Raw genomic sequence first — 27,591 nt, 5'->3', positions numbered from 1 at the left:
GGGGTGAGTGCAGGAGGGAGGGGACGAGAAAATATGGCGGCGCTGTGACTGACAGACTGGGCCAGGCACGGGCAGAGAGGGCGGGGACACCGGGAGTCAGCGGAGAGCAGCGGCCGGGACACTGAGGTAAGGCCCGGGCTCCTCCTCCAGCCTCCCCCGCTACCAGGGAAGAGACCACCGGGCTCCCCAGGCCGAGCACGGCCCCCGCGGCCGCCTCCAGGCTCCGACCTTGGACCCGTCCCTCGAAGACAGGAACAGACCGGACCGAGGACCGCAGCTCTCGGCCGCCCCGCGCCAGGAAAGCCCGGGGATCCGCGGCCTACGGGCGGGATTTGGAAATTACCGGGTGTTTCTGTCAGGAAAACCCGGGGATCGGGCCTGCGCGCCGGGAGCCGCCTGATTCCTAAGGAGCAGAGACCGAAGGAGCAGTTACGGGTGTCAGGAAAGCCCGGGGATCGGGCCTGGTCGGCCGCGGTACGAGGGTGAGGAGAGCCGGCTCTGCCAGACGTGGGAACACGAGAGCCCGGAGCTTGGGCTGGGCTGCGGCCGACAGGAAAGCCCGGGGATCGGGCCTCGCACGGTGGGTTAGAGGAGCCAGGAGAGCCCGCAGGTCCGGCCGCACCGGTCGTCCTTTGTGTGTCAGGAAAGCCCGGGGGTCGGGCCCTGCTCGCCGGGGAACGGGTGTCAGGAAAGACCGGGGACCGGGCCTCCCGGAGCAGAGAGCCGCCAGGATGACTGACACCCGGCGGCGGGTGAAGGTCTACACGCTGAACGAGGACCGACAATGGGACGACCGAGGTACCGGCCATGTGTCCTCCGGTTATGTGGAGAGGCTGAAGGGCATGTCCCTGCTGGTGAGGGCCGAGAGCGATGGTGAGTCCCGACATTATGCCCATTATCATGTCGTCGTCCCCCCCCCCCCCCCCCCCCCCCCCCCCCCCCCCCCCCCCCCCCCCCCCCCCCCCCCCCCCCCCCCCCCCCCCCCCGTACAAGCTGGGGTATGTGTGTGTGTATGTATATATATATATATATATATATATATATATATATATATATATATATATATACTGTGTATCTATCTACTCGTTTATAGGCTCCATATTCAGAATAATATGCCCAGGTCCACATACTGTACATATAACCACTCTCCTGCTACTTTATAGCCACTCTGGACAGCAACTGAATCTTCTATTTACATAACATCCTAAAGCTGGGTACACACTACACGTTTTTCGTCCAATAATCGGCTCAAACAGCCGACATACGACCACTCCTTCAAAAGTCGGCTCAGTGTGTGTTGTGACGCGATGGTCGAAAGTCTGCCCTAATGGACAATTATCACCTCATTTGGTTGGTCGTACCGTTTAATATTTTCGTTCCAATCTCGTTTCCGCCGTGTAGTGTGTATAAACTTCCGACAGATCCACAACAGTGAGTACGAAATTACAGTCATTGCTCACGACAACATGGCTGTAAAAAGTCGCTAAAGGGACGTCCGCTCTTCCCTTTATCGTCCTAAACAAGGCTGTGTGTATGCAGTCCATGGACCGAGCGATCGGACCATCGATCGCATGTAAAATTGATCGGCATAAAAAGTTGGTGGAAAATTCTGTAGTGTGTACCAGCTTAAGGCCTATTATATAACTTACTAGAATTATATCCAAATACACATGGGTGTTAGCACATGTGAGGTATAGCTACCTAGTAAAATATATATTCTGTATGGTACACTGCTTATTACCTCAAACACAGCTCAATATATCTATTACACCCACATAAAGCAGGCCTTGGGCTATGTTTAAACAGCCAATTATTACTCACTGGTGCTCTAAGTCATTAAGTGCATTTGTAAATGTTTATGTCACCGGTGTCAGCGTGTAAAAGGTGCAAATCGCTGACTATTCACCGTTTGTATGTCACTTCTGGTTCAAGATACACTTACAGCGTCGTCATAAGGCCAAATATGTGAAGAAAATTAGCATTATGCTGTAGATTGCAAACAAAAAGTATGTTCTGCATTTGTAGTTTATGTAAATCTTGTGCAGTCTGATTTGTAATCGTTGACGTTTTGTTTTGAGCAGACCCTTAATAACAAATACTATTGATAAAGTACAAGCATTTAGAAAAGTGCAGTCATTTTAAAAATGGCGTGATCTGATTTATATTCTGTCGTCTTGACAACTACCTCATGCTGTCAACCAACGTAGACTTATTTATGTCCTTATATGTGTAATAAGAGGTAGCATTTGTAGGGTTTCCTCCCAGCTGCTGTAATCTCGCTTTCCTGTTCCTAGTGACATGTTTTGCTTTTCATTAGCACTATTAATAGGTAAAGATTGTTGCACTTATGCCATTGAAGCTGAAATAACTAACATTAACCACATTTCCTATAGCGTGTAAAGGTTACACAGTAAAAGTATATTTGCGGGCATCTTGTCACACCATAGGTTGTGTTGTGACACATTGTGTCTGTCCTACACATAGTGACCAGATGCCACCACATACACTTCAGTAAACTCTCAAAACCCATTTATTTAAAAAATTGCATTTAAGCTACATGTAGATATCTATGCCACAGTGGTGGATGGGTTGTTGTGTACAGGCTTAAATCAGTGTCAGGATCAGTTGTTTAGTGAAAAATATGTACAATCTACAAATATTGCAAGCTTTTGACCTGTTCTTCAGTACAAAATGAATTCTCCATCTATTTCGTCTCGCTAAACACTGTACAACAGTTTGCCTACATCAATTCTGCAAACGCAGCCAATTGCTGACTGGGTGCAGCCATGGTGTGTGTCTTGATGGAACCAGAGACTGCTCTAAAATGACATAAATGTGGCATTATTCTCTTCTAGGGACACTGTTCTGTTGAAGTCTGTACATGATCTAGAGAATAATGTTAGATATATAATTTTGTAAATACTTCTTGATATAATTCCTAAAAAATATTAGTTATAAAGGGAGGAGGTTGGAGGGGGTAGGACTGTAAAGTCAGAGCAAGTTATGTAAGAAGTAGTAGGAGAAAGTGAGGGAAATATTTATGGCCTTGATTTTTAAGAATGTTTTGCTAAAGTTAAACAGCATTTTTTTGCACAAATGACCAGCTATCATTGGCGCCACTAATTTACGCAGCGCTGTACTCTGTACAGCATTGCGTAAATAAGTGACTCATTCACATCAGTCCCTGCCCCATTGGAGCTTACAATCTAAATTTCCTAACAAACAGACAGAGAGACTAGGATGAATTTAATAGCAGCCAATTAACCTACCAGTATGTTTTTGGAGTGTGGGAGGAAACCAGAGCACCCGGAGGAAACCCACGCAAACAAGGGGAGAACATACAAACTCCACACAGATAAGGCCATGGTCAGGAATTGAACTGAATTGAATTTCTATGCAGCTTTCTGTCTCCCTGTAATGTGCTATATGTGATTGTGTATATAGAGGTATGAGAGCTGTAAATAAACTGGTTTCTTGAGACCTGTCAAATCGGTTACACACCGGCAATGGCTGCATCCATCAGTAAATATAAATACAGGGGGAAAAAATCATTCAGGGTTGATAAATTATTAGGGATGGTAACAATATTCTTGAGGCTGGATAATCCATTTTTGGAAAATATAACTGATTTGTATTTGATAATATATCATATTTACATTGTTTTACACTGTAATCCAGTGTCCTTCCTGTGATTTTCAAGACACCTTTTATTTGTTTTTATGCTTTTGTTATTATCTTTAGTCCCTTTGTGGAATGACAGTAATAAATATTGAGTTGTTATAAGGTCGCAGCATATGCTGTGGTTACACTTACAGGATAGGTAACATCTACAAGAAGCTGTCAGATTTACACTCAGATTTACTTAAGAGTCTCGAGTGACACTTAATTTAATCTTCTATTTTCCCACACTACATATACGTTTACCAAGAGGTTCTGCAGCTACCAAGGTGTTCAGTGAGTAACTGGGGACCAGCCCTTTTCTCACGCACCAGTTACACAGAGATTGCTACGGCTGCTGGATTTACTGTGTTTATTATTCCTTTCAGGCTCGCTGCTCTTGGAATCAAAGATTAACCCCAACACTGCTTATCAGAAGCAACAGGTAAATACACCGATCTCTGCGCCATTGTAATGTGGACCAAGTGTTTTGCTCCATATGACCAGACCAATATTTTCCTTAAGCCACTTTCACCAGTCTTATGGCGTGGACTACCCAAGGGAATTGTACTTTTATTTTTTTCAGGACAAATTTTTTTTTCTTTTGGTAGCTTATTAGAATTACATTTTATTTAATATGGATATTTTGAGCAAAAGTATGTAAAAAAGAGTGCACCAAGACCTGTTTGTGCCCCTTCCCAGAAATATATTGCTAAATGAATGCAAAGTTCTTTAACTTGTATAGTGATACCAAAATGTGTACTTTGAGCACTAATAATTGTAATAATGGGAGACATATTTTTTTTTCCACCATTCCTTTATTTTTGATATAAGTAATGTGTGCTAGATGCAGTAACATTGTCAGTCACATGTAAGGTAATGTTGTTGCATGTCTACTGATGCTCTAACTTGGGGCAGGGTCTAGAGCAGGCCTGTCCAACCTGTGGCCCTCGAGGTGTTGTGAAACTACAAGCCCCAGCATGCTTTGCTGGTAGACAAAGAGCTGATAGCTGGAAGGGCATGCTGGGACTTGTAGTTTCACAAACATCTGGAGGGCCACAGGTTGGACAGGCCTGGTTTAGAGAGCCTCTCTGGGTATTGCTCGATGCAGGGGTTCTCCCTCCTCTAAGGAGATCAGTGATGAGTTTAGAGGTTTCTGGTAGAGGCAGAAGGCGGTGCCAACGTTCGCCTGCACGGTCATCCCAGCTCTTTTGTAGCTGGCGCACTGTTGCTGACGTTGCCATCAAAGGCATTTACACATTGGGACTGGCTGGTGGCTTTGTCACAAGAGGTATTCACACTCTGGCAAGTACGACCCCCACCAAAAGGAGTCATTCACCGGTCACAGCATTGTGCACCCTCGCAATGGTCATTCATACGATAGTATAACCTGGAAGCACTAAGTGTTGGCGACAGCGCTTACAGTCCCTGTACACTGTTGTCGCCCAGTAGTCACAACAGGGAGACGTCCTCCAATTACCAGGGAACATTATTAGTTGCTTCGACAACCGGGATTTCTACGTCGCTGTATTAACCCCTTCGACACCAAAACTAGTTTACATTTAAATGGCCAGAGCCCTTTTTACGGTACCCTGCTGCATCACTCTTGCTTTGAATAACTTTAAAATCTATTTATCTACCATACCGAAATTTAATTAATTTTTCAGGAGGTATAGGGTTTTCTTTTAATGTTATGTTTAAATAAACATAGAGATGTCTCGGGCATTGGGCATTATTCTGCTATTTGGGAGTGTAGGACTTTTCCTGTGAAAAATTTGTCTGTTATTTAATGAATATTGTGCATTTTGCAGATTTCTTTCCTAATTATTCTTCCCTTTGTAATATTTTGTTGCTTTTAATTATTGTGGCATTTTGTTTTGTTGTAGGATACTTTGATCGTGTGGTCAGAAGCAGAAAACTATGACTTAGCCCTGAGTTTTCAGGAAAAAGCTGGATGTGATGAGATTTGGGAGAAAATATGTCAGGTATGTGATGAGATTCTCTGGATGTCAGTGTTGCCTGTTCCACGTTCAGTCTTTTGGATGTGATGCAAGAACGGCTTGTGTTTGCAACATCGCACATTATATTGGATTCTATAGTTCAGGTCACTTTTGCAGTCAATATGTTTAAATCCCTTAAGTGTATAAAGCAGTTGCTTGTAAAAAATATATAAATATATATATTATAGGAATTGATTTGGTTGTTTTGAAAATATAAGTAGTTTATTTTTGGCATTCAGAAGTTTACAAATAAGGTGGCAGCTGAATTTACACTCGTGGAGCTGATACATTTAGGAAAGCAGAATTTTTGCTGCTAGTCATTTGGCATCTAACGTGCGGCCCCTTTCTGCAGGTTCAAGGGAAGGACCCCTCCGTGGACATCACTCAGGACCTGGTGGATGAATCGGAAGAGGAGCGCTTTGAGGATATGTCATCCCCGGGCTTGGAACTACCATCCTGTGAACTCGGTAGACTAGAAGAGATCGCAGAAGTTGTGGCCTCTTCGTTACCGTCTCCGCTTCGGCGTGAAAAACTGGCGCTGGCCCTGGAAAATGACGGATACATCAAAAAACTCCTTGAACTTTTCCACGTGTGTGAAGACTTGGAGAACATTGAAGGATTACACCACTTGTATGAAATTGTCAAGGGCATCTTCCTCTTAAACCGAACTGCACTCTTTGAGGTCATGTTTTCTGAAGACTGCATCATGGACATCATTGGGTGCTTGGAGTACGACCCTTCCTTATCCATGCAGCGCAAACACAGGGAGTTCCTAACAAAAACTGCAAAGTTTAAAGAGGTGATTCCAATATCGGACCCAGAACTCAAACAGAAAATCCACCAGACCTACAGAGTGCAGTACATACAAGACGTGGTGTTACCCACCCCCTCCGTCTTTGAAGAAAACATGTTGTCTACTCTCCACTCCTTCATATTTTTTAACAAAGTGGAGATAGTTGGGATGTTACAGGTGAGTTCACGTTGCTTTCCCGAGCGTCCATCCATTGACCTGAGAGAAACTTGTTGTGTTCATGGCTCTTTGTAATGTGAGATGCACTGTGTGTGTGCTGCATATGAACCACTTTCCAAATGTATTAGATGCTGATGGGATGTTAGTCTAAATCTTTTCTTTTTTCATACCACTTGTACTTGGGTCAACTTCTCCATATTGGCCACAGTCTCAGCGTTGGGGCCGATTTTTCTGCATCCGGGGCCTCCAAACATTGAAGGGAACTACTTAAGAGCACAGATAAGGCCTTGTCACTGACATCCAAACTAGTGTTAGCACATAATACGAGCTCGATAAAGTATCTTTCCTTTTATTTTTATTTTTCAAAATATCTATTTTAGTGCAGTGCTGTTCAACTAATTGCTGTGGTCTCGTTGTTGTCCCTCGATGGTTTTTCTTTTTGGGTTTTTTTTTGTGGGCCTACAAAGTCCATAGATTTTCTTGGTTGACGCCATTTATTTTTATATTTTAATAGTGTTCTGGTCCTGAACGCAGTTATGAAAGAAATGCGTCTCTTTAAGGCAGTGCACCATTGTTCTCGTGTATAAATACTTTTTTTTTATTTTTATAAAGTGCTGTTTTTAATGCATGTTTTTTTCTGTTTCATATAACTATACCAAACCTTTTCTGTTATTACACTTTTATATAGCGCCAATATTGTCTGCAGCTCTGTACAAAGCGAGGATAGCAATGGGACATGCATAGTAACACAGAAATGTAGATGTACAATAGGAATTGACAGCCGTACCCCTGTGAGACTTTACAGGCTAACGTACTTTAACCGTAAAATTATGAACGGTTTGGATAACTGTAAATAGGAATTATTGTTCAGTGTAAATGTTTCCTGTAATTGTATAAATAATATTTATATTTATATATGTGATCCTAGTAAAAGGGTTTTGCCCTTGATATCTCTGCTTCTGGCTGCTGCTCGGAGTGACTGTCATTAAAGGGTAACATTGTACTGGAAACTTATAAATATCGAAAATACGAGTCACAGGAAGTGCTTGGCAAACATTTGATCTGCAGTCATTGTTCGGTGCTGCAGTGCTCATGTGTCCACTAGAGGCGCTGTGCCTCCTATAGCTGTCATATCCAATACTCCAAGGCTCTCATTCTTGGTAATATTTATGAGTGTTGGAGATCTGATGCCTGTATGTTTTAATGAACAATCTCTACTTTATAGGTTGAATGTCTGAATGGGGTTTACATCTCATTGACCCAAAAAATCAGTTTTGTTAACTTTTTTTTTTTTCATTGTTTCCCAAAAGAAATGAAATGGCTCGATATTTATAGATAATTAACGCAGCAGAGTTGTCACAGTCTGTGTGTACATATCTGAAAAAGTTAAATTGGTTATTGACGTTTATAAAGCGCCAGCATACTCTATAGTGCTTTATAATTGGGGATATTAAACAATACTGGGTAATACAACAGTTATTACGGTAATAGTGCGCGGAAAAACCGTTACTATGGTAACTTTCTCGCTGGCTTTCAGCTCGTAGCTCCCTGAGCCGCGAGCTGAAATCCAGCAAACTACTACCGTAATAACGGTAGTAGTTTTTACGCGGCGGGATTTCGGAACAATTGAATACCTCCCAAAGGATGTGATCGACATTGCACAGGTCGTCTTAAACTTGTTGAGAAATTTTATTAATAGATTCTTCGGTAGGTACCTTCATCAAGGTTTCATTAAAAAACATTAACAGGTTTTAAAAAAAACAAGTGCAACACCAATCATATTCTTTTTTTTTTTTTTTATATATATATATATATATAATATATATATATATATATATAGACCGTACAAAAAAACTCCACTATCTTCCTGAATGCTTCCTGTTACACTAAAGTGTATTTTGTCTAGTTCTGCCAAGTAGAGGGATGCCACATAAGTGTACTTTTACGTACTGTCTGAGGCCGTTCTAGGGGCAGAAGCAGGGGTATGGTCTTATTTAACTTTTAAACCAGAGGAGACCTTGAGTCACCAGAAACTCTAATACATAGATCTCTGTTAATTCCATGTTATATCCAGTAGTAACAAAACAAGCGGTAATTAGATGAGAATGCATCTCCTGGTAATGGCCTGAGCAGGGTGATTGATGCAGGTACCTGGGACTGACTTTCAAAATGCAGAAACACACTCCGGTACTTAAACATTAAACAAATAGCATTCAGATTTGTAAAAAATAGGTGTGTTAAAGAATCAAACGTCATTGTCAGCGCTGCTTCAGTGAGCCCCAGAGAGATGTTTTTAATATTTGAATCATTTGTGTTTTTACTATATGCCTTTGTTTGCTGCATGTTTTATTAAAACTTTATAGAAATGAAAGGTGATTTCAAAATGAAAAATGTGTTGCCTATTTAAAATCCTTCTGTTGGGTACTATAACTTTCTGTGATAACTTCTGATACTTAAAATAGGACTTGTGCCTGAAATTGGCTGCTGAAGACTTAGAAAGTCACTGTAGCTGCCGTTTCCCAGATAGGACGTTTAGAACGCTCTCTTCCTAGCAATGTTTGTTTTCATGGTTACTGTTGCTATGGAAGCACTGATCTATCTTTGGCAGCTACACTGAGTTTGAGTTTCCAACAGGTGATCTCAGGCAGAAGTGTTTTTGTTTTTTTGTGTGTTTTTTTTAAATAGTTGTATAGCTATATATAGATATATATATTTGACCCTGGCCTGATTTTTAATGGTGAATAGTTTTTTTTCTTGACTATGAGTACTGTCAGGACTACTGAACGCTGCACAGCAGCCCATGCATACTTTGGCGTTACAGTGCTGTTTGCTTGTCTACAGTATACAGTACAGCAAAGGTGCTCAAATCCAGTCCTCAAGAGCTGCCAACAGGTCATGTGTTCAGGGTTTCTGTCTGTAGAGACAGGTGGAATAATTACTGACCCAGGAAAATAAAACCGCTCCCCTGTGCATGATTAAGGAAATCCTGAAAACATGACCTTTTGGTTGCTCTTGAGAACCAAGATTGAGCTCCTCAGCTGTACAGGGCTGTATGCTGTCACTACATGTGGGGCATTAGTGCATCTCTGCACCCTAATACAGGGATTGTCATTTTAGAATATGTTTATTAACTGGTGGCAAACTGGGCGACATTTATAAAAACTGTTCTGCAGGTTGTGTTGTCCATAGCAACCAGTCAGTCTCTTTCCTAATGCAGTATAGAACACGGATGGACAAAATAATGTATAATTTATGTCAGTCAGTGACCTCTCGAGACCAGAGCGCGTCCCTTAAGGGAGTTAGGAAAGATGTATGTCCATAGACCTAGCAGTCATTTTTGTTAGGCACCTGGTTTCTAGGCTTTGTCCAGCTATAGTTTGGTTTCCATGGGCAGCATTTCCTTTTCTGCACAGTTTCCCATAAATGGTCCCCAAAGACCCTGAGATGTGTGATATTATTTAACTGCATTCACATGACTGATGGCTCAATTCCCCATTGTCAATGTCCTGCCATATTTTAGAAACTGTAAATAATGTAGATACACAAGGTTCTATTTACCCAAACTTGAACTTTTACAGAAATAGAGAGTAAACCCTACTTTTATATTTAAAAGATGGATAATGTATTTTAGAATTGTTTATTTTTTATTCAACAGTTGGATTTTTTTTCTCTAGCATGCAAAATAAGGAGCTGAGCTGATGGTCTCATTTGGACATCGTGTGTGCTTTATCACGTGTGTGCTTTATCTAGAGTGTAAGCTCTTGTGAGCAGGTCTACCTTCACTAATTGGAAGTCTATATGTGATTATTGTATATGGATCACTCATGTTTTTATCTGTATCAGTTTCATTCCACTTATCCATTCACCAATTTGAATGTTCCCAGTTACACCAAGTTATTTCAGTGACACTTTATAATTCTATTGTCTTGTTGTTTCTCTAATGGAGCACTGTCATTCTCTGCTAATTGTCCTTTATCCGTTTAACCCTATCTACAAATGCTGTTCATGTGATACTTATTATTTGTTGCTATATGGTGCATATGACTAGGGTTAGATCATCTTTACTGTTATCAGTGTTCATCTCCTGTTAGTCTGTGTGTCGCCAGTTTTGAAGTGGACGGGGGATAGGACAACCTGTAGTCAACTGGATCATCGGAATGTTCACAGCAGCACAGAACATTTCAGGAGATGAGTCTGCTGGTCTTGTGGGAGGCAGTGACCTGTCCACTCGTGTGATTGAGTAAGTGAGGACAGGGCTGCATGTGACAGGGGCAGAGTCATGATGTGAGGAGGGGAATGGAAGCAGTAAGAAGCCAAAGACTGAGAGTTATATAGTGAATGGAGCAGGGTCACCAGCAGCACAGAGAAGTGATATGAAGCTGCTATAACACTGATACAGGAAGCCACAGCGTGACATAGTGGAAGGAGCAGGGTCCCCCAGCAACACAGAGAAGTGATAGAAGACTCCTCTCACACTGATGCAGGAAGCCACAGACTGTGACTTATATAGTTGAAGGAGCAGATTCCCCAGTAGCACAGAATATTGATATGAGACTACTGTCACACCGATTTAGGGAGATTGTTATGTCAAATGCATCTCTATCTTAAACAAAGTTGATACAGCCAAATGGCTCCTTCAGAGTTCTCCAGCACAGCCCTAAGTCTCTAAGCCATATCCACATCTATGGCTATTATTTGTTAGCAGGTTCTCTTACTCTACCCCCACCTTGTATTTCCTGTACCTTTTCTCCTTCTTGATCAGTGATTAGACAAAATTATATTAGGAACCACCATATCGTATTTAAGAGCTGTGGCCCTTTCAGATTCACACCCACTGAACATCTGTATCGACATTACATTATTTTCATTATTTGACTCCTGGTGTTTATCTAGCGCTGCCTAAAATTGTAAGCTCTTGTGAACAGCTACATTTGTAACAGTTGTATATGTTTGTATTTGTAAAGTAGTCAACAATTTCCTTATAAAAGCTCCTAAGAAACGTTTGGTTACTAAATCACTCCATAGAAAACGGCAACACCTGTATATTAGAAGGCAACACTGTACTCTATAAAATACCAGGGTGCATATTAACTTGCAGCTTGCTTAGATATACTACGTTATAAAGATATATTCTGTATATAATGAAGCTGTACAAGTTATCGTCTGTAATTCTCTCTCTCCCCCTGCTTTAGGAAGATGAGAAATTTCTAACAGAACTATTTGCGCACCTGACAGATGAAGCAACGGACGATGGAAAGAGGCAGGAACTGGTATGTACGACCGCTGTAGCCTTTCCCCGATGTGTCAGCTTTTCTTTACCCAGAATCCATCTTCTCTCCAGTTCTAATCATTAAGTTTAAGTTTAAAATTCTTTAGAGCTTTGGGGAAAAGAGAAATGTTACCTCATCCTCTATTTTGCATTTCAGGTGAACTTCCTGAAAGAGTTTTGTGCTTTCTCCCAAACATTACAACCTCAAAACAGAGATGCTTTCTTCAAGACCCTATCTAACATGGGCATTCTGCCCGCCCTGGAAGTGATTCTGGTAAGTAACATACTGCTGAGGTCCTTTTAGGGCCAATACTGAATCTCCAATGTTCTTGTGAGAACCTTCATAGTCCTCTTGTGTCCCTCTGCTGTTGAACTAGCCCCGGCAGTAGACATCCATCGATGTCCACCAGTATCCTCTCTGTTTATCTGCTATGTGTGGATCACCACAATCTCGCACTCACTTATACATTGTTGTTGTGTCCTCCCCGCAGGGTATGGACGACACGCAGGTCCGCAGCGCAGCCACCGATATCTTCTCCTACTTGGTGGAGTACAACCCATCCATGGTCCGGGAGTTTGTTATGCAGGAGGCTCAGCAGAACGATGATGTAATTATATCTTCATTATAATATTCATCCACCTGGGGGACACCGAAGGATGATGATGGGTTAAGCACAGAATGCGTTGGTGCTTCATATTGACCATAGAAAAGCCAGGTTCCTCCCAGCCTGTTTTACCCCCTTCTCCTTACCTGGGAGCTCCGTTCTTTTATTGCCCTCGGTGTAGGAGTTTATGGAGACGTCTACTGGCCCTTACTTGTTTATTTTTTTTCTACAGTAAATTAGGATTGCAACACCCCTTTGATTTCCGAATAATCTTTGGATTTCCAGTACGTCTTTTACATAAATCGACATCTGAAGATTTGTTTAGCCCATTTCTTTACAATCATTATTTTATAAAGGGTTTTTAAAAGGAATCTCTTTATGGGGTACTTGGATCTTTACACATTGTCAAACCCTAATTTGAATCCTACCAGCGTCTTCTTGATACTTTGTTTAATGTGCTTCAGGCGCTAAAGTTATCTGTGTGCACTGTACCGTAACGTTTGTGTGCGCCATGTAAAAATATTATTTAATAGTTATGTTAATGTGGCTCCATCTACCCAGCACATTTCTATGTTGTCTGAAACGGAGTCAGGTGTATGGAGGTTTATAAGTAGGATGTAATATTTCTGAGACCAGTCTTTGAGCCTTTCCTCTCCTCGTTAGGACATCTTGCTGATTAATCTCATCATTGAACATATGATATGCGACACAGACCCAGAGTTGGGAGGCGCTGTGCAGCTCACAGGACTTTTGCGGACCTTAGTAGACCCAGATAACATGCTGGCCACAACAAGTGTAAGAAAACGCTGCATCCAAATTTATATTTGTTTATCTAAGCTGTCCTGTACCTCCCTGTTCACAGTGTCTCTCTGCGCTGTCCTGTACCTCCCTATTCTCAGTGTCTCTCTGCGCTGTCCTGTACCTCCCTGTTCACAGTGTCTCTGTGCTGTCCTGTACCTCCTTATTCACAGTGTCTCTCTGCGCTGTCCTGTACCTCCTTATTCACAGTGTCTCTCTGCGCTGTCCTGTACCTCCCTATTCTCAGTGTCTCTCTGCGCTGTCCTGTACCTCCCTATTCTCAGTGTCTCTCTGCGCTGTCCTGTACCTCCCTATTCTCAGTGTCTCTCTGCGCTGTCCTGTACCTCCCTATTCTCAGTGTCTCTCTGCGCTGTCCTGTACCTCCCTATTCTCAGTGTCTCTCTGCGCTGTCCTGTACCTCCCTATTCTCAGTGTCTCTCTGCGCTGTCCTGTACCTCCCTATTCTCAGTGTCTCTCTGCGCTGTCCTGTACCTCCCTATTCTCAGTGTCTCTCTGCGCTGTCCTGTACCTCCCTATTCTCAGTGTCTCTCTGCGCTGTCCTGTACCTCCCTGTTCACAGTGTCTCTCTGCGCTGTCCTGTACCTCCCTGTTCACAGTGTCTCTCTGCGCTGTCCTGTACCTCCCTGTTCACAGTGTCTCTCTGCGCTGTCCTGTACCTCCCTGTTCACAGTGTGTCTCTGCGCTGTCCTGTACCTCCCTGTTCACAGTGTGTCTCTGCGCTGTCCTGTACCTCCCTGTTCACAGTGTGTCTCTGCGCTGTCCTGTACCTCCCTATTCACAGTGTGTCTCTGCGCTGTCCTGTACCTCCCTATTCACAGTGTGTCTCTGCGCTGTCCTGTACCTCCCTATTCACAGTGTGTGTCTGTGCTGTCCTGTACCTCCCTGTTCAGTGTCTCTCTGTGCTGTCCTGTACCACCCTATTCACAGTGTCTCTCTGTGCTGTCATGTACCTCTATTCACAGTGTCTCTCTGCGCTGTCCTGTACCTCCCTATTCACAGTGTCTCTGCGCTGCACTGTTCATCCCTGTTCCCTCTGTCCATTCCTATTGTATTCTGTACCACCTATTTTTCCCCGGTGGGTTTTCATTGGACTGCTGTACCTCTGTACTGTGCTATACTTCTATATCTCCACATTCCATGCGTTTCTTCAAGCTGTGCTGTACTGCTGGTGCTTCACCAGCTCATGCGTCTTGGTTCATCCCATCTCTCTGATATCCTATACACTTCTTCTCACTCTGCAGTCTTTCCTGTCAATGTACTATACTATAGTATGTGTTATACTGCGCTGTACCAGCCACATCCTTCTCTCTGTCTGATATACTGTATCTTCCCAATCCACTCCTTTTCTCCCTGGGCCTCCCTGTAGCCTGGAACTTCACCTTCCTCTGCTCTGTGCCACCCTATCCCATTAATCTGCTCTGTACCTGCATCACATCCTGCTTATCCTGTCCATGTGGTTACAATCACCTGTTCGTTCCTTAACAGGTTTACATTGATCAGGAACTGAAAACATTTTCATTTGTTTTCTTAGAAAACAGAGAAGACGGAATTCTTAGGTTTCTTCTACAAACACTGCATGCACGTCCTCACCGCCCCCTTACTGGCCAACACTACGGAGGAGAGGCCCAGCAAAGGTCAGAGAACAGAGCACGGTATTGTACACAGACGTATAATGTTCTGTCTGCAGGGAAGGCATGAATGCACTCCATCCCCCGTTTGCCAATGTAAAATTCATATTAGTAAGATTATCTGCCAAATCCAAAGAGGGATCGATGTGAGAAGTACAACTGGATCCTAGTGTAGGAGCAAATATCTGTTTGGGTTTTCACTTGTTAATGAGCTGGAAACAATAGGGCAGATTCACATATTATTTGCTTTAAGAAAATAATTTAGGGCTTAAAAACAAATTTGGAATTTACTTTTTGTTTCAGTAAAGTTACTTTGAATTGTTTCCTTTTCCCTTTTTTACATTTGTTTTGTTGCTCCTCAGATGATTTCCAGACTGCCCAGCTGCTGGCTCTGATCCTGGAGCTTCTGACGTTCTGTGTGGAGCATCACACGTATCACATCAAGAATTACATCATCAACAAGGACATCCTGCGCAGGGTGCTGGTGCTCATGTCGTCTATGCACTCCTTCCTGGCGCTGTGTGAGTTCCTCGGACCACTCGCGTGTGGCGTCAGCCGTTACGTCAGTGTTCCGTGCAGCGGAGGCTGCCGTTACGTCAGTGTTCCGTGCAGCGGAGGCTGCCGTTACGTCAGTGTTCCGTGCAGCGGAGGCTGCCGTTACGTCAGTGTTCCGTGCAGCGGAGGCTGCCGTTACGTCAGTGTTCCGTGCAGCGGAGGCTGCCGTTACGTCAGTGTTCCGTGCAGCGGAGGCTGCCGTTACGTCAGTGTTCCGTGCAGCGGAGGCTGCCGTTACGTCAGTGTTCCGTGCAGCGGAGACTGCCGTTACGTCAGTGTTCCGTGCAGCGGAGGCTGCCGTTACGTCAGTGTTCCGTGCAGCGGAGGCTGCCGCTACGTCGGTGTTCCGCGCAGCAGTACGATGTTAGGTGGACCAGGGGGCGTACCTAGAAGTGGCTGGGCCCCTCAGCAAAATTTAAAAGGGGCCCTCTGTCTGTTCTCTACATTGGCATATTTTGGTTTTGTCTAATTGCTAGTGTGACCAGGGAACACTGATTTGATTACACTATGAGAAAGACGGTATTGGTGGATTAATCGCTGCAGATTTCATCAGGGTACAGATCGTTCCTTGGCTTGTGTTAGGTTCCCCTCCATGTTTTCCCACTCCCACTTTCACATTGTATCATGTTCACTTTGGACCCATCTGTCCGCTCAGATCTCGGGTCGATCAACTGGGTGACACAAGGTCCATTTAGTGTGATCGGCAAAGTCAGAATGTGATTATCAAAATCTGAACAGTATGACCGGTTTTTAGGCCACTAATTCAATTTTATACTAGTTTATATACTATACTATACATAATTGATGTACTGTGTTCAGTAAGAGGTTTTATCTGTGACTCTGTAGCGATGTGTTGTTCCACACATCTAATGTTTCTCTGTGTTGTTACAGGCGCGCTGAGGTTCATGCGAAAGATAGTCGGCCTTAAGGATGAATTCTACAACCGATACATAGTGAAAAGCTTCCTGTTTGAGCCCGTGGTAAAAGCGTTCCTCAATAATGGTTCCCGGTATAACCTCCTGAACTCGGCAATCATAGAGATCTTTGAACACGTCCGAGTGGTGAGTGGATTGTTTTACTCTGTAATTATACACGTTACTGGATCGTTCCCTGCCTTCCACAGCCCTCGCTGCACTGGAGCTAGTTCTTGACCAGGGTCCTGTCTGTGTGGAGTTTGTATGTTCTCTCCCACACTCCCGAAACATACTAGTAGGTTAATTGGCTGTTATTAAATTTACCCTAGTCTCTCTTGGTCTGTGTATGTGTGTAAGGGAATTTAGACTGTAAGCGCCAATGGGGCAGGGACTGATGTGAGTGAGTTCTCAGTACAGCGCTGTGGAATTGGTGGCGCTATATAAATAAATGGTGATGATGTATGACAATCTGGAGGACTGAGCTATACTGTGCATATAGAGAGATATTCATATAATAGCCTATGTGCGTATTGGGAATTAGAAAGGAAATGAATATGTACAACAACCACATTTAGGATGTCTGTCTTGGAGCAAAAAAATGGAACTACCATCATGCGTGATTAATTAATGAGATTAGTTATTAAGTGGTCATTAACATATTTGCCTTGCTATTAGCCCCTCTTTAGCAGGTCCTTTTGCACAGCCCAGTGTGTGTTCTCCCAGCGTATCGAAGGCTTTACATGGATAGATAAACACACAGAATATGCCATGTAGATATTTATCTAGGCTTTTATAAAGCCAGCAGGATTATCCACCCACAGATAACTCATTTATTGGCTTGTACTGGCCTTTCTCCGTCTATTAGCCGAACAGTTTGTTTCCATGGACAGACTATGTCTGTTGTATCTAGAGACCAGCTGAGAGCTGGAGCCCAGAGAGGACTAAACAAACCACTCTCTCTATGAAGACATAGCTGGAATCACACCAGGTAGATGACAAGAAAAGGGTGTAGTACAGGTTGTAGGAAGGTTTATACAAACCCATTAAATAGTTGTCCGGTGGTGGAAGACCCCTTTAAACGTGTCTGGTTTCTGAGACTGATGGCAGCAGCTGTAATTTTACATCAGTTAAAGGGACATTAACCTAAAAAATTTCTGCTTAATTGTGCCCATCACAGGGGAAACAATGGAACTGTACTAATTGCTGAGCTCTGCAGGTAGACTTACTAGCACCATCATAGAAATTAGGCAAAGATCTAGAATAAGGACATTTGTGTGCACTAAATATTTACATTACACAATGGGGGTATTCGCTAAAAGTGACTGTAACTGTACTCTGCAAATATTCCCCCACGTTGATGCAGATTACACCCCATTGTGTTATCTTTCCCTGCTGCTGAGTTTGTGATGTGTCCAGTAATTTCTTCGACACTTGTCTCTTACAGGAGGATGTCAAATCATTAACTGCGCACATCATCGAGAATTACTGGAAAGCGTTGGAGGATGTGGATTACGTGCAGACCTTCAAAGGACTTAAACTGCGATATGACCAGCAGCGAGAGAGACAAGACAATCCCAAACTTGACAGGTGCCCGCGTGCTATATGTTTGAGTCCTGCGGGAAGTAGAATGGATTGTTTCCCTGCAGACGATACTGACTTTATAAATACTTACGCTGTTGCCCGTATTCCCTGAGCGCTCGCTCGTCCATCACTGTTACCTGCAGATACTAGTGACCTGTGTGTGCCGGTCCTAGGAGGAACAGACCTCCGCTCCGTATACAATGCATTATTGTTATTCTAGTGTAGCAGCTTTTTATATGGTAAACCATCCCGGTGCCAGGTGTGAGATGTTACTTCTACTACAGTGCGGCGTATTCTGCAGTGTATCGCTTGTCGAGACTCCATATCTCAGTCTTTTGGTGGCTGTTATTTTATGTAAATTTAATTTATGTTAAAGTTCTATATATAAAGTATCTCTAGTCTGAACAAGTTCCCGACACTTTACCATACATCGGGCCTGTGGCTCTCCAGGTGCGGGGGGACCCCAAGCCCCTGATAGCTGGCAGGATTTGCTGGAACTTGTAGTTTCATAGAACCTGGAGAGCCTCAGGTTGCCCACTGCCGTACATGATACATCTACGCTATTACTTACGTCACATAAGGAAATTCTTTGTATACAAGGCTGAAGCCTCCACTAGACACTAATAATCACTCTTCAGTTTGCTTTTCGTCTGTCCTTTATCCCATTATGTAGAATAGCGCACCAACAAGTTGCTGATGGGTTAATTGCTTTGTCCGCAGCATGCGATCCATCCTCCGGAATCACCGGTACCGACGAGACGCCCGCTCCATAGAGGATGAGGAAGAGATGTGGTTTAACACCGACGAGGATGACCTTGAGGACGGAGATCCAATGGTTCTCCCTTCTGACAAGATAAAGAGCAGTGATGATCTGATGGATCCTATCAGCAAGTTCATGGAAAGAAAGAAATGTAGGTGTTGTCAGGGGGGTTTGGCTCAAAATGAAGAATACCATCTGTTTTTAGAAGTTCAGATTAAAATTCATAATGCCCGGCATTCAGCATATAAAGTGTCCAGCTGTTCTGTCCTCCTTCCCCGTTTGTGTCTCTAGGCAGCCAATGGGCAGCCTCTGCCACTAGAGATACTTTGGTTAAGCAGCTAAATGATCAGAAATGGTCAGATCATTTTCAGGTACATCTTACTGCCTGGACTGCAGATAATCCCCGTGTATGTGGCTACCTGACTACCTGCCCCAGTGTTGCCCAGCTGAATTAGGTCAGTTGGCAGTTGTATGGCTAGATTGGAAACAGACCCTGGCACTTGGGCAAAGAAGCAGGATCACCCGTTGTGGTGTTGGTGCTGCAGAGGAGTTAATACGTTTAGACTTGCAAATTATTTTATTACTGACCGGGGTTATGAATTAAAAAAGGTTGGTGACTTTACAGAGAAACGGGAATCTGTCTGTAACGACTACAAGTGTTCTACTGCCATAAAATCTATTACCCCAGTCTACCCGAGCAGGCCGTACAGTGATGCGGAGTCCTCCAACAATACCCTGGTTGTCGTCACCGGTGTGTGTTCCCAGACACCTCCAGGGAAACTGCTCCTAAGTCCATAGATCATGTTTTCTTTATAAAAGAGGAGCAGTTGTATGAGCATCCTGGGCTGTATTCTGAAGAATAAAGAGAGAAATATATCAAAATACTAGAAATACCTAGATTACTGCGATTTCTGTGTGTTTTTTACACTTCTCCATCAGAAGTAACATCCAATTAATCACCATATTCTCTGAAAAATGGTTGTAGAATGCAACATTGTTTTGAAATGAATTATAGAATTTGAATATATAATGGCAGGTAGTTTTCACATCGTGTTCCTGCTAAACTGTTCTTAAATGTGTTGGTTGCACAAAGTGAAAGTGTGTTTTTGTGAATAGTCTATTGATTCTGTGACATCACGGGACGCTAAGAGTACCCAGATTAGGTAAAATACTAGAGCAGTTGGTGGTAAAGTAAAATTCACCTTTGACCTTAGCTCGGACTGGTCTTTGTCAATTGGGGATGTAGTCTGTCCCCTCTCGGTTGTGTAAATTGTCATATCGTAGAAAATCATCAGAGTAATAACAATGGAGAATAAACTACGATACAATGGTCTCAACGCGTTTCACAGGAACCATAGTTCTGTCAGGAAAAATACAAATATTGCTCATCTATATGTAAAAGTGCCACAGTTAGGAATACGCTCTTGGTATGTGTGACTGGTCTCTTAATACCTCTTGTAAAGCTGGTTGTAATTTAGGGTTTCCAGTTGATGCTTCATTTACAGTAATGATATCTTTCTTTTTCATGTCTTATTGGGGCTTTTATAATACTTCATGTAATGAGTGATCACTAACCAGCTGTGCCCATGGTTTCCAGTGAAGGAGAGTGAAGAGAAAGAGGTCCTTCTAAAGACCAACCTCACTGCCCGCCAGAGTTCAAGCTTTAAGCTTTCCTTTTCTGGAGTGACGAAGACAAACCTCACCAGCCAATCAACAGCAAGCAGCTTACCGGGGTCACCCAGTCCCCCTGGATCTCCAGGCTCCCCTGGGTCTCCCGGATCAGTTTCCAAAAGCACACCCCAGATGGCAGCTATTACTACAAAGGTAATTTTACAGATAATAAGAGAGTCACGCGTCATTACTACCGTATAAAGTCTTATTTAAATCCTGAAAATAGACCGTAGTGAGCCAGATGGCTGTATGAACCTTTTTTCTGATAGCGGTACAAATGACATCACAAATTAAGGCCGGCAGCCTGACCTCACGCCTCTGTGCTGTAGGAGGACCCTGATCTTTCCAATGATGCTTTAATGTGATGCCATTACTTAGGGCTTAGATTAACCGACAGATTCTTAAATGTCTGAGTGTTTCTCACCTTAGTAAAGCACTGCACATTGAGCCTTTTACCTGGTTAATTCTCATTATTTGATTTTAGGGAGGCATGGTAGGACTGGTGGATTATCCAGATGATGACGAGGAGGAGGATGACGAAGATGAAGAGGAGAAGGAAGAGACTCTTCCGGTCTCTAAGAAAGCAAGGTTAGGCTCGTAATACCAGCATCTGTTCGGACAACTCCCATCCAAGTGATCTCCCACAAACAACAGAAAACCCACCACAGCCGCACAGCGCTGTGAGCAAGTCTGACACAATCCAACCTGTAGATATCTGCTCATAAGTGCCAATCCCCAGGAGCTCGAGGAGAGGGGAGATTGACCATGGTAAGAAAGGACTTGGACGCCTTGTACTCTCCCACAGACCACACATTGCCCTTTTCTCAGGGAAGGAAAAATAAAAGTCAAATAAAAAAAAAAAGCCAACAGGGCAGGAGTTTCGTGTTGAACTCTCGATTGGCTGGTCAGATGCTCCTAAGCTTAAAGCGAGAGAAGGAGAGAGGCTCCAAAACGCGTCGTTCAGGAGAGGAAAGCCTGCAGCTATACGATGGATGCCAGCACTTCTGTTTGGGTGGAACGTTTCCACCTGTTATAGGATTCATACATCCTGAACATTTTTTGTCATTACATTTGCCACAACAGGTTTTAAAAACCCTCGGTGGGGTGAGCCGATTATAACACGTTTTTCCTCCATTCTTTTCTTCTTCTTTTTTTTTTTTTTCTTCTTTTTTATTTTCTTTTCCAACTCAATACCCCCGTATGCCCTTAAACTGCAGCTTTCTTTTGGAGGTGTAGGGGAAAAATCTCCACCCCATCTTGATTAAAATTTGAGTGGAATTCTAGATGTGGTCATTTTGTGTCCTGATTTGTATCGTTTTATATCTTCTCTCCACCCTGAGTCTGTCGACTTGTTGATTCTATATTTGGGACCATTAAATTTCTTTTTCATGTAATATAATTAGTCTTGTGATGGTTACCTGCGTTTCACTGTTCGTCGCTGCCGGAGCACTTAACGAGGAAGGAGACACGTTTTATTTTCTCTTTTCAATAATATTTATTTACTTACACACAGGGGAAGCCGTCTCTTTAATATTACTAGTTCATTACACATTGTACCCATTGCCTTGTATATTAGGAACTTAAACCCTCACAATGTGACTCCTCCCTCATTGGTTATTAGAGTGAATGTGCTTAGTCTGACTTGCAGTCGGTTGATCAAACTTGATTTTTGGCTATGAGTTACTATTGTTATCATCATCATCATTTTATTTATTTATATAGCGCCAACATATTCCGTAGCACTTTACAATTGGGGACAAACAAAGTAAACTAATAATCAAACTGGGTAAAACAGACAAAGAGGTGAGAAGACCCTGCTCGCAAGCTTACAATCTAATGGGCAATGGGAGTTTGACACATGAGGTTAAGTCTACATTTGCAGTCGGCCCAGCCAGACTGCAAAGGTAAAAGTGACTCATAAGCTAAATGATCCTGTCACACAACAATGGTGATCAAGGGGTAGTTGTAGAACAGGTGGTAATGGGGTAATGTAGTGAGGTTAAGAGGGTGGTTGAGGAATATTATAAGCTTGTCTGAAGAGGTGGGTTTTCAGAGAACGCTTGAAAGTTTGTAGACCAGAGGAGAGACAGTCTTATTGTGCGAGGGAGAGCATTCCATAGAGTGGGTGCAGCCCGAAAAAAGTCCTGTAATCGGGAATGGGAGGATGTAATGAGGGTGGATGAGAGACGCAGATCTTGTGCAGAACGAAGTTGCCGGGTTGGGAGATATTTTGAGACAAGAGAGGAGATGTATGTTGGTGCAGCTTTGTTGATGGCCTTGTAGGTTAGTAAGAGTATTTTATATTGGATTTGGTAGAAAACGGCAACCAGTGTAGAGACATACAGAGTGATTCAACAGAGGAATAACGATTTGCAAGGAAAATCAATCTTCCCGCAGCGTGCAAAATAGATTGTAGGGGTTTGAGTCTGTTTTTGGGAAGACCAGTAAGGAGGGAATTGTTATTAAATAACTCTCTCCATCCTAATGAGTGTCATTCTAACTGGTGAAATTAAATGGACCATTGTTTCAGGTAATTATCGCATGTTTCTGACGGAAGAGATCATCCTATTTCCCTTATTTCAGATGTGAAGCATAAGTAAGTGATCCATTTGTTACATCGGTCTCTTCAGAGCGTTTTACTGAACATGGCTTCATGGATAGATCCATGTCCATATATTGGTGCAGTTAAAGTAAACCTCTGCTCTCTGTTCATCTGTGCCCCGTTATAGTAACGTTTCCAGCATTTGTGGTCTGATTAATTCCGCAGCACTGTACAGATAACTCGCTCACATCAGTCCCTGCCCCATTGGAGCTTACAATCTAAATCCTTTAACATACACAGACCGAGAGAGACTAAGGGCAATTTGATAGCAGCCAATTAACCTACCAGTATGTTTTTGGAGTGTGGGAGGAAACCGGAGCACCCAGAGGAAACCCACGCAAACACGGGGAAAAAATACAAACTCCACACTGATAAGGCCATGGTCGGGAATCAAATTCATGACGCCAGTGCTGTGAGACAGAAGTGCTAACCACTGAGCCACCGTGCTGGCCAACAGCTCTGTATATCGAACAACATTTTACAGGTTTTGAGATCCATGCCAACAGCAGAGGACTTTGTTATTAGTGGTGGTGACAGCCTGTAACTTGGCACTTTTACTCTGTTACTGTAGGTGGGAGAGTGACCGAGAGGTGATGTGCCTCTTATAGAAAGGTTTTCTTACATTTACTCCTCTTCTCGGTGGCTCGCCATTCCTCCCCTGCTTACCTCAGAATAGGACATTTATTCCATCTCTCTGTTACTAACTAGCAATACACAGATTGTTGGCATCACATCCTGTTCTGTGTGTTAAGTTAAAACTTTGTCATTATCAAACTGAGATTTGTTGAGGCGGAGCCTGTTAATAACATAGAAACATTATTATCCTTTTATACAGTGTCCACATATTCTGCAGTTCTGGAGACAAACTGAGCGGTCCGTGAGATGAATACGGGACAGAGCATTGAATTGGAAGGTTAGAGCTCAGGTCGGTAGTGTGTGATGTGTACAGTGAATATAACCTGACAGCTCTGTCCCATCCGTTGGGAAATCTCTTAGTGGAATTTGGTTTAACAATACGAGTGTAAGTAGATTGGGCAGCGACTGTTCCACCCTGTGGACAGATTAACGGGGTGAGGGGGACGACACTGCAGTATGTTACTGATGCATCTACCTCGTCTGCAGAGCTAGCACTCCCTCCAGAGGGGACATGAATGAGAGGGGACTGTTCACACTTGTGTGTGTGTTGCTAGGAGTCGGCTGGGAGTGGTGAGCTATGTACATACCATCTACACAACACTTGGCAACACTTCTACAAACTATTCTCTTTACTCAAGTTTCACAACTGCAACAATAACGTCCTGTCTTAAAGGGGAACGACGTTCTCGAGTCTCTTATATTTCTACTTTTACTATAATTTTGAACGTTTAATCTTCTTGCTTAATAACTGACCAAAGACATGTTCTTCATTGGTGAGGTGCTGTGTAACCTGGACCGTAATTGATTTCTCTGTTTAAAATAATTACTTTGCATGTAGCACTATACAAGTAACAGATATGTAGGCAGTCATATAGTTTCTTACATCAGTTTTCAGCGTTGGTGACTGGAAGCAGCCACAGTGACGGTGACAAGATGTCACTAGATCCAACTTTGGTTCATCATCACCATTTATTTATATAGCGCCACTAATTCCGCAGCACCGTACAGAGAACTCATTCACATCAGTCCCTGCCCCATTGGGGCTTACAGTCTAAATTCCCTAACACAGACTAGGGTCAATTTAATAGCAGTCAATTAACCTACCAGTATGTTTTTGGAGTGTGGGAGGAAACTGGAGCACCCGGAGGAAACCCACGCAAACACGGGGAGAACATACAAACTCCACACAGATAAGGCTATGGTTGGGAATTGAACGCACGACCCCAGTGCTGTAAGGCAGAAGTGCTAACCACTGAGCCACCGTGCTATATGGTCACAGAGAAAAGTAGTTGACACCCTTGTGCCTTTTTCAAATAACAATTCCCTCTAAACATACATAGAAATTAACTGTTCTCCACAATTCTTTCATTGTTAATGTTCCAGAACCTTTGTTTTTTTATTCTGAATTTAATACTATATATCCTTTTAAATCATAAAATGAAAATAAATAAAGCTTGTTTAATGAGACAGTTTTATATTGCAGACATCTGCTGTTGACCACAGGTGAGTTTAGTTCCAAACTCAAGGGGAATCACCTGCTTGAAATTGAACTATTTCTAAAAGGTGCCAATAATTTTATCCGGCCCATTTTAGGGTTGCTGTAGGGAATAAGCTACAACTAGTACATAGTGTCTCTCCTTGCGAAGAGTAAATGGTAAAGAGTTGGTAAGTGCAAATTTGTAACGATCTCACGTAAGATAAGTAATGTCCCAAACTCACTTAATAATATTGTCTTGGGGTAGAGCTCCGGGACCATATAATTGTATGCAAAAGTACAAGATATTTAGACAACAATATAGTGTAAACTACAAACCAAGTTTATTAATATAACGAGAGAGAGATTTTGTCCACTATCTCCTTCATGAAGTCCTACTGGATGAAACGCGTTCGCTCCGTGACTTCGTAGCCCTGCAGGATTTAAGTGGTACGAGGCATCTCATCCATATGTATGCCCACAAAAATATTTACTGGTGTATGTAGGCAGCACGGTGGCTAAGTGGTTAGGACTTTTGCCTCACAGCACTGGGGTCATGAGTTCAATGAGGAGTTTGTCTGTTCTCCTCGTTTTTGCGTGGGATTCCTCCGGGTGCTCCGGTTTCCTCCCACACTCCAAAAACATACCGTTAGGTTAATTGCCTGCTATCAAAATTTACCCTAGTCTGTGTGTGTATGTTAGGGGATTTAGATACTAAGCTACAATGGGACAGGGACTGATGTGAATGAGTTTTCTGTACAGCGCTGCGGAATCAGTGGCGCTATATAATTAAATGGTGATGATGATGCTGATGATAGATATATATATATATATATATATATATAGATATATATATATATATATATCATCATGTATGTAAATTGAATTTTTCACTGACTGTAAAAACTGATGTAAATAACTCGCCACATCAAAATAAATATTGAGATGTGGGGCAGGGAGACTGGACCGGTTTGGATGTGATTACCACTTGATCTGGTCAGGCACGTTCTGCGATATATGTTGCTATAGAAAAGTTAAAATATAATCAAAACACTATTTACTAGCAATGCAAAACCTGGTCACGACCACTAGATGGAGCCAGTGATAAGGGTGTGATACCATTCTCGCTATATTGGGCTAAAGTCACAGATATGGAGTAAGATCAAAAATGGCATTAATAGCGACACTGTTTAATTTCAACATTTCACAAACGTATAAAGTAACTTTTTACATCACTAAAGTCTAAGTAACAAACATTGTGTTTAAAACTTTTAACAACTAACTTAACCCATATTTATGAATGCAGCATTAAGTAGATTTGCCTTTAGGTTTAACTTCAAATTATTAAAGCTAATATTTTTAACATTAAATTCGCTGGTAAAGTTACCAACGTTTCCTTGTTTATTAAATCCATGTATATTCCCGTTTTTGATAGCTCAATAAGGGTTAGTTACAAACCGCCAAAAGTGTGCGAACAAGTAAATGACGTTACTTCGTCATCATTTATTTATACAGCGCCAGCATATTCCGTTGCGCTGTACAATAAAACTGGGCAATAGGCAGACACAGGTAAGGGGGCTTTGCTCGCAAGCTTACAATCTATTGGGTTACTTCATCTTGTCATGCAATTGTCTTTGCAAGAGAGCGACTGTTTCTACGTGTGGACGCGTGGAGTGCCATATCAAGATTGCGGCCACCACAGATGCTGCTGGCTAGATCAGGGCATTCAATTATGCAGACACATACTGAAGATACATTTATCGTTATTTAAATAGGAAACCGTATTTATAGGTGCAGAAAGCAATTATTAAAAAATTGCAATGTACTTCTTCCAGCAAGCATATCCTGTGAATCTGCAGGCACAGATGCGTTGCTTCAAAAGGTGAGATGGGGGAATGATATCCTTGTAAAGTATATGCACATGGTGTACAAATAGATTAATTTGGTAATAAAACAAAAAAACATTTAAAAAATAGAAAATTGAGCCTTAGGCTACATCTTCACTGATGCTTTCTTAGAATGTGCAGAGAGTAATGCAGCGTGATTGATATAAACATTGATTTTCCAGTTTGCTACTGCCCAAAATAAAATGGCCATAGACTCATTGATACAAGGACAGCAGGGTGGCTCAGTGGTTAGCACTTCTGCCTCACAGCACTGGGGTCATGAGTTTGACCATGGCCTTATCTGTGTGGAGTCTGTATGTTCTCCCCGGGTGCTCCGGTTTCCTCCCACACTCCAAAAACATACTGGTAGGTTAATTGGCTGCTAACAGAATTGACCTTAGTGTGTATATATATATATATATATAAAATATATATTCCCATATATATATATATATATATATATATGAGGGAATTTAGATTGTAATCTCCAATGGGGCAGGGACTGATGTGAGTTGTCTGTAGAGCGCTGCGGAATTAGTGGCGCTATATAAATAACTGATGATG

At 42.6% G+C, this 27,591-nt stretch overlaps 2 protein-coding genes across 2 annotated transcripts in view; both read left to right on the top strand.

Moving 5' to 3' along the window:
* Positions 1 to 21,712, top strand: PPP4R3A (protein phosphatase 4 regulatory subunit 3A). The gene is made up of 15 exons (XM_075192562.1): positions 1 to 873; positions 4,047 to 4,102; positions 5,544 to 5,642; positions 6,010 to 6,627; positions 11,820 to 11,897; positions 12,054 to 12,170; positions 12,388 to 12,504; positions 13,165 to 13,296; positions 14,852 to 14,954; positions 15,311 to 15,469; positions 16,395 to 16,564; positions 17,862 to 18,004; positions 18,719 to 18,909; positions 20,356 to 20,582; positions 20,914 to 21,712. The coding sequence occupies exons 1-15, from the start codon at positions 732 to 734 to the stop codon at positions 21,028 to 21,030; spliced, it is 2,469 nt and encodes an 822-aa protein (XP_075048663.1). The 5' UTR covers positions 1 to 731; the 3' UTR covers positions 21,031 to 21,712.
* Positions 21,713 to 23,864: 2,152 nt separating this feature from the next.
* Positions 23,865 to 27,591, top strand: part of CCDC88C (coiled-coil domain containing 88C) — a 79,661-nt gene continuing 75,934 nt past the window's right edge. Inside the window, exon 1 of the mRNA XM_075192599.1 lies at positions 23,865 to 23,944. The gene's annotated coding sequence lies outside the window, so the exon portion shown is untranslated. The remainder of the gene's footprint in view (positions 23,945 to 27,591) is intronic.

The sequence above is a fragment of the Mixophyes fleayi genome, chromosome 12 (genome assembly GCF_038048845.1).
Source record: "Mixophyes fleayi isolate aMixFle1 chromosome 12, aMixFle1.hap1, whole genome shotgun sequence".
Classification (NCBI taxonomy): Eukaryota; Metazoa; Chordata; class Amphibia; order Anura; family Limnodynastidae; genus Mixophyes; species Mixophyes fleayi.
Note: the sequence above shows the minus strand (reverse complement) of the source record. Positions and strands in the feature narration are given on the sequence as shown.

What these genes read in the sequence shown, in the direction of transcription:
- PPP4R3A (XM_075192562.1), top strand. Translation starts at nt 732, where the DNA reads ATGACTGACACCCGGCGGCGGGTGAAGGTCTACACGCTGAACGAGGAC. An exon ending in GGTGAGGGCCGAGAGCGATG is followed by an intron (nt 874 to 4,046) that starts GTGAGTCCCGAC and finishes TATTCCTTTCAG; the next exon opens with GCTCGCTGCTCTTGGAATCA. An exon ending in GTTCATGGAAAGAAAGAAAT is followed by an intron (nt 18,910 to 20,355) that starts GTAGGTGTTGTC and finishes CATGGTTTCCAG; the next exon opens with TGAAGGAGAGTGAAGAGAAA.